The sequence below is a fragment of the Mustela lutreola genome, chromosome 16 (assembly GCF_030435805.1).
Source record: "Mustela lutreola isolate mMusLut2 chromosome 16, mMusLut2.pri, whole genome shotgun sequence".
In the NCBI taxonomy this organism is placed as follows: domain Eukaryota; kingdom Metazoa; phylum Chordata; class Mammalia; order Carnivora; family Mustelidae; genus Mustela; species Mustela lutreola.
Genome location: NC_081305.1, coordinates 54,537,277 through 54,544,545, shown reverse-complemented (window position 1 = coordinate 54,544,545; position 7,269 = coordinate 54,537,277). Strand labels below are relative to the sequence as shown.

The window sequence follows — 7,269 nt, the reverse complement described above, 5'->3', positions numbered from 1 at the left end:
ATGAGAGTTACAGCCGCTCTACATGTTAACCAACACTTGGTGTTGTGATTCTTTTTTAATTCCAGACATTCTGGTAGATGTATCTTTTGGAAGGATGGTATATTCTTCAGATACTGGGTACAGGTTCTATATATAACCATTAAATAGAGGTTTTTAAAATTAACATATAACATATTATTTGCTTCAGGGGCTCAGGTCTGTGAATCATCAGTCTTACACAGTTCACAGCACTCACCATAGCCCATACCCTCCCCAGTGTCCATAACCCAGCCATCCTGTCCCTCCCCCCTCCCCCCCCAGCTTGTTTCCTGAGATTAAGATTCTCTTTTTTTTTTCTCCCCAGATTTTTAAAAAAATTTTTTATTTTTTATAAACATATATTTTTATCCGCAGGGGTACAGGTCTGTGAATCGCCAGGTTTACACACTTCACAGCACTCACTGAAGCACATATCCTCCCCATAACCCCACCCCCCTTCTCCCAACCCCCCTCCCCCCAGCAACCCTCAATTTGTTTCGTGAGATTAAGAGTCACTTATGGTTTGTCTCCCTCCCAATCCCATCTTGTTTCATTGATTCTTCTACCCACTTAAGCTCCCATGTTGCATCACCACTTCCTCATATCAGGGAGATCATATGATAGTTGTCTTTCTCTGCTTGACTTATTTCGCTAAGCATGATACGCTCTAGTTCCATCCATGTTGTCGCAAATGGCAAGATTTCATTTCTTTTGATGGCTGCATAGTATTCCATTGTGTTTATATACCACATCTTCTTGATCCATTCATCTGTTGATGGACATCTAGGTTCTTTCCATAGTTTGGCTATTGTGGACATTGCTGCTATAAACATTCGGGTGCATGTGCCCCTTTGAATCACTACATTTGTTATCTTTAGGGCAAATACCCAGTAGTGCAATTGCTGGGTCATAGGGCAGTTCTATTTTCAACATTTTGAGGAACCTCCATGCTGTTTTCCAGAGTGGTTGCACCAGCTTGCATTCCCACCAACAGTGTAGGAGGGTTCCCCTTTCTCCGCATCTTCACCAGCATCTGTCATCCCGAGATTAAGATTCTCTTATGGATTGTCTCCCTCCTGATTCCATCTTGTTTAGCCATTAAATAGAGGGTTTTTAAAAAAGATTTTATTTATTTAGTTGACAGAGAGAGAGAGATCACAAGCAGGCAGGCAGAGAGAGAGGGTTGGGGGAGCAGGCTCCCCACAAGCAGGGAGCTGATATGGGTCTCAATCCCAGGACACTGAGATCATGACCTGAGCTGAAGGCAGAGGCTTAACCCACTGAGCCACCCAGGTGCCCCTAAATAGAGTTTATTAATCCTATTGATCATCTATGTCCTTACACATCTTTATCTTTTTCATTCCCTTTCTTTCTTTCTTTGTTTCTTTCTTTCTTTGTTTCTTTCTTTCTTTCTTTCTTTCTTTCTTTCTTTCTTCCTTGTAGGCTCCATGCCCAACTCAGGGCTCGAACTTACAACCCTGAGATCAAGAGTCACATGTTCTACCAACTGCACCAGCCAGGGGCTCCTCTTCTATTATTTTCTAAGAGCCATCTTTAAATCCTCTTTTACGAGTGGGAATTTGTTTACTTCACTTTTAGTTATTTCACTCCTTACTTTATGTATTTTGAGGAATATCTCCAGATGAATAGATTCCCAAATAATATATTTATTAACTCGTTCTTGAATAGACATTCTTAGCAGTGTATTCTTATGGATATATCAACGAAGAGTATGATAACAATTCCAAATATTCTTTTTTTTTTTAATTCCAAATATTCCTGGGCCCTCAGTCTCCCACCATCTCTGCCCTCAGTTTCTATATCTCTCGGTGATCCTTCCCATCATGCCCCAGTTACAGCAGGAGGATTCTGAGGCAGATTCAAATGAAAAGTTCTTCGAATGCGTTTAAGAAGACAAAAACAAAATAGATTAACCAAAGTTAAAAACAACAACAACAACTAAGCAAGAAAATCTCATTAACTGGCCATTTGCTGACTTGGCTTTTTTGAAATTGGACATCCACAGAATCTCTTAACCTCTCAAGCATATCTCCTCCCTTGGGAATCCAGTGGCTCTCCTGGTTCCCAAGAAGGAAAAGTTATTTGTTGGAATCCTTTGAATAGGATTGGAAGCAAGGAGTACAGTTCAAACAGAGCCTGAGATTCTTTTAAATTTTTATTTCTGGGCTTAAGAGAAGAGGACAAAAAAGATGAAAAACCAATCCCCTCTGCCACTGGTAAGGCTGGGTCAACATTGTGCCACTAGGGGGCACTGTGTACAGGAAAAGATTCTTGGTGGGACTGGATTCTTGGGGCTAAGGGAGTAGGGAGTTGGGAGTGTAGACTCCTGGGTCTCAGGCAGGAAAGCACTGGACACCCAGGGTTCTGAATCCCTTCTGCAACATATACTGGGGGCTCGGTTTCTTGGGTCCAAGTCCCAGGAGTTAACTGTCCTGGATGGTTTTCTGTATCCAGTCAGTGAACTTGCAGAGGTTGGTGTAGACGCCTGGCACGTAGGGTAGGCCACACTGGGCTTGTCCAAAGGACACGAGGCCCTGCAGGGACCCGTTGCAGACCAAGGGGCCCCCAGAGTCACCCTGGTTTTGGAGAGAGGAAGAAAGAGAGAATCCAAAACACAGAGACGTGGAGACAGATTGAAACCAGAAAGGAACCCAAAGACACGAAGAGACAAAGAGGGAAATAAAAGACAGTGATGTACACCTTCAAGGCCCCTTCCAGTGCCCTGACTACATGGAATTCTGCTCCCTGAGGTTCAACGGCTGCTTGATTCTCCTGCATTTGTTGTTATTCTGTCTCTCACTCTTTTTTGTTTGTTTGTTTTATCTCCCCCTATGGCTTGTTTCTCGGTCTCTGACTCCCAAAGTCTCTGTGCCTCTCTGCATCTCTGGTATACTCTGTTTCCCTCCCCCTACTTCTCTTTGCATTTCATTTCTGAATCTATCTCTGTTTCTCCCTGAAGTGTAGCTCTGTGTGCGCCTGAGCTCATGTCTATTACTCTGTTCTCCATCCCTCTGTCTCCCGGGGTGGGTTTCTCCCTGCGTGCCCCTCCCTCCCTTCTCCATTGCCCCCTTCCCTCTCCTCCCCTCCCCCATCTCTCACGTTGCAGGAGTCCTTTCGGTCCTGTCCTCCGCCAGCGCAGAACATGCTATGGTGGTAGACGGGGGCGTAGAAGGCACTGCAGATCTCCTCGGGCACCACCGAGATATTCACGCACTGGAGCACTTGGGGCTGCCTGCCTGCGATGCAGAGCTCTGGGTTAGCCCCCTCTGGCTGGGACAAGAACCCTTCAGGGAGGGCGGCAAACACACGCTCAGGAGCTCACCATTCACCAGCTGACCCCAGCCAGAAACGAGGCAAGAATCCCCAGCAGTCGGGCACTGGGAGGCGATGCTGATGTTCTGGATGGTGTCAGACCCGGACACCGACTCTTTCAACTTGATGAGCATGAGGTCGTTGGCGATAAAGGGTTTGTTGTACTCTGGGTGCTGTATGGAGAAGTTGGCCTCCACCATCCGGCTGCCTGGCTCTTCGTTGGCCTCGAGACTGTGCAGTCCCAGCCCGATTGTGTAGGAGCTGAGGGACACGGGCGACCGGTTAGTTTTGTGGCAACTACACCGTTATCTCCATGGCCATGCTCAAGCACAGCCTGATCTCCACCCACCGACCCCAACCTCATCCTCCTTGTTAAGCACGATGCTAAGAGATAGCCAGCCATGGTCTCAAACCTTCATTCATACAATCAATAATCCAGCCATAAGAATTTGTCTTAGGGCGCCTGGGGGGCTCAGTGGGTTAAGCCGCTGCCTTCGGCTCAGGTCATGATCTCAGGGTCCTGGGATCGAGTCCCACATCAGGCTCTCTGCTCAGCAGGGAGCCTGCTTCCCTCTCTCTCTCTCTCTCTGCCTGCCTCTCTCTCCATCTACTTGTGATCTCTCTCTGTCAAATAAATAAATAAAATCTTAAAAAAAAAAAAAAAAAGAACTTGTCTTAATTCACTAGTGACTCAGCAGCTGAGATGGGATTTCGACCCTGGGTTGACTCTTTCCCCCACTTCCCGAGCAGAGCCTCGCTTCGAAGACGTTTCGGCTCTTAGCACCGAGGCCGAGCCTGATATTAGGACCCTCCCCTCAGCGACAGTACGGCCCGGTCCGGTCCGCCCCCCACCCCCACCCCGCCCCGCACTCACTCCTGGAAACAGTGTGCCGCCGACAGCACCCATTGCGGATGCACCAGAACACCCCCGCAGAAGAATTCGTCTTCCGTGAACAGTGCCGCCTGCCAGGGCTGCGAGTGTGGGCTGCAGTCTTCGCCGTTGATGATGTGGCCGCCGCCACCCGAGGCCAAGGATCCTGAGGGCGGACGAGGGCTAGGGGCGGGCTCAGGGTGGGACCAAGGCTCCTGGGGGCGTGACCATGGGCTAGGGACGTGGTTAGGGCTTCGAGGGTGTGGGCAGGACTGGGGAAGGTCTCAGGATGGAACCAGGGCTCCTAAGGGCAGGGATCGCTGCAGGGGCGTGGGCCAGGTTGGGGAGGGAGGGACAGGCTCAAAAAACAGGACTAGGGTCCTGAGGGCGGGGGTGGGGGAGGTCTCGGTGAGGGGGCGTGACCAGTACTTCGGGGGCTGCTATGGTGCCAAGGCGTGATCAGGGTCTCATGAGTGCAGTCAGGGACCCTGAGGGCAGAGTCTGGCTCCTAGGGGCGGAGTCAGGAATGCTAGGGTAAGAGCAGGAGGTGGGACCAGGCCTCCTGGGGGTGGGGTCCTGGCGCAGGGCTTTTATGGACCAGATGACGTTTCTTGTGGTGGGCTGGGAGTCCGGAAGACATCAGAGCAGAGGAGAGAGGTCTCTCGTCGAGAGGGGTGTTGCAGCTTTGAGCGAGTCACGCCCACCTCCGAGACCCATTTGCTACCTTTGTCCGTCTTTCTCTCCCTCCCTTCCCGCGCGCGCGCCACCCCCCCCCCCCCACGAAACACGCCAGGCTACGCAGCCAGACGCTCAAGCAAGCAGTGTCGCTCTCTGTGACCCTGAATCCCACCCCGCAGTCGCACCAGCAACAAGCCAGTTCCCAAAGAAACCCCATCACGCCGTCCTTGACGTGGGTCCCCGGAGATCCCTGGAACAGAGGCTCAAAAAAGTAGGCACGGATTCCCCGCAATGGGTGACACATCCAGAAGCACAACCTCCCTGTTCGCGGCCCCCTGGGCTTCCCCTGTCCTCACGGCATCGTCTGCCGCCTTTGTTACTCCACGGGATCTTCTCAGGCACAGACACTCCGAATCCTCCGTCCCTAATGTACCGCCTTTCACTGGTTCGACCACAGAGCTCAGCACTCTGTGTCGCACAAAGAGGTGTGCAAAGCCACACACACACAGTGCACCAGCAGCACACACACAAACTCCCTATGATACAAGGAATCACACGTGTTTAACCAGAGAGTATGGTCACGCGGCAGTCACACAGGCAGCTTTAGTCACACAGAGGAGGACAGTGAGTCATACCTGCACAGGGACAAACCCTGTGCCCCTAGGCACTGACAGACACACACATACACACTCAGATACCTGTGACACCAAGGATGAGGTACCCCAGGAAACAGCCCCAGGGGTTTCCTGCTGTGGTCATGACTTCGGCACCTGCACAAGACGGTCAGTTTCTGATGAGTCTGGGGAGACCTACAGCTCAAATCTCTCCCTCTGTCTCTGTCTCCCTCTTTTTCTGCCCCCTAGAATATTATGGTCAGACTAGGACCCCTACACCACCCCTGCCTCCCAACACACACATGGTAGGTCTGAGATCTTGGCTCAGAGCCCCAGAACCTAGAGAGACTTAGAGAGTGAGAGATAAAAGGAGAGGGAGAGAGAAGTAGAAGGAGAGAGAATTAGGTGGAGAGGAAGGGAAGGAGGAAGTGTCTTTCTGTTTCTAGGAGCATGGAAAGGACAGAGACAGCACTTTCAAGAGATAATCAGAGACAGACTGAGAGCCAGAGTCATGGACAGAGACGTTCAGAGAAACAGAGAGACCAGGGGAGCCAGAGAGAGAAAGGTAGAAACTCCTAACTAAATAGAGACCTCTTGGAGAGGAGACTGGGAGGCACAGGGTCCTGAGGCTGAAATTCACAGTGGTATGGAGTTGTGGGGAGACTGTGCTCTTAGGGGCGGGTGGGGGGGTGCGGAGACCACAGGGATGCTCACCTGGCTGCCTCTGGGCTCCGGGATCCTGCGCTGGGCTGCACTCCTACTGGATGCTTCCTGCAGGGGTCCCTGTGGGACTTATAAGCATTCGCAGCTGGGCCGGCCTACCCCCGGGGACACATTCCTGGGGTCAGGTGCTGCACAGTTCCAGCTCAGCCCTAGTGCCAGGCTACTAGCTGGCGGTGGGGGGGGGGGGTGCGCGCAGAGGTGCTGGGAGCAGTGACCCAGCGGGGACATCCTGGACTCAGGGTCCCCCTTGTTTTTTGGTTCTCCCTCTCTCATCATCTTGTGTTCTTATTCTCTCTTGTTGTCTTTCATTTTCTCTCTCTTGTGTTCTCTTATTTTCTCTCTATTAAATCTTTCTCATTCTCCCTCTTGCCCTCTGTCTCCCTACTATGCTTCCCCAGCAAACCTTCCTGGGTTCAGAGACAAACTGAAAGCCAGAGTCATGGACAGAGACGTTCAGAGAAACAGAGAGACTAGGGGTCTACCCTAGTGGGGTACCTTTGGGGTACCTGCTCTCTCAAGTTTCCTACCTTTGGAAACTTGGGGTGACTGCCTCTCTCTGAGCCTACCTTTTCCCATCCGTAAAACCAGGGAACTATTGTTCCTCACTCCAAAAATACCTATCCAAAAAGAGAATGCAGGGAAAGAGCCTTGGCGCAGTGTCAGGCATGTAGTAGGAGCCCAGTAAGTGGGAGCACGATGAAACCCTTGCTCAGAAAAAAGCAAGTACGCACCTGCCATGCTCCGAGCTCTGCTGTCTGCACTTGAGATGCAGGAAGAAACCAGCAAATTCCAGGGCTCATGGAGCTCACATCCCAGTAGGGGAGACAGACAAACAGAAAAACTGAAAGGGGGTGCCTGGGTGGCTCAGAGGGTTAAACCTCTGCCTTCTGCTCAGGTCATGATCTCAGAGTCCAGGGATGGAGCCCTTCATAGCACGGGGCTCTCTGCTCAGCGGGGAGCCTGCTTCCTGTCCCCCACCCCGCCCTGCCTGCCTCTCTGCCTACTTGTGATGTCACTGCCTCTGTCAAATAA

General features: G+C 51.2%; 1 protein-coding gene across 1 annotated transcript; it reads right to left on the bottom strand.

Annotated features, from left to right (window-relative positions):
- Positions 1-1,634: 1,634 nt before the first annotated feature.
- On the bottom strand, positions 1,635-6,975 carry KLK4 (kallikrein related peptidase 4). The gene is made up of 6 exons (XM_059151241.1): positions 6,969-6,975; positions 6,804-6,854; positions 4,226-4,505; positions 3,362-3,612; positions 3,139-3,275; positions 1,635-2,615 (listed from the first exon to the last, which is right to left on the bottom strand). Exons 1-6 carry the CDS (start codon positions 6,973-6,975, stop codon positions 2,463-2,465), a joined length of 879 nt encoding a protein of 292 aa, XP_059007224.1. The 3' UTR covers positions 1,635-2,462.
- Between the last annotated feature and the right edge of the window lie 294 nt (positions 6,976-7,269).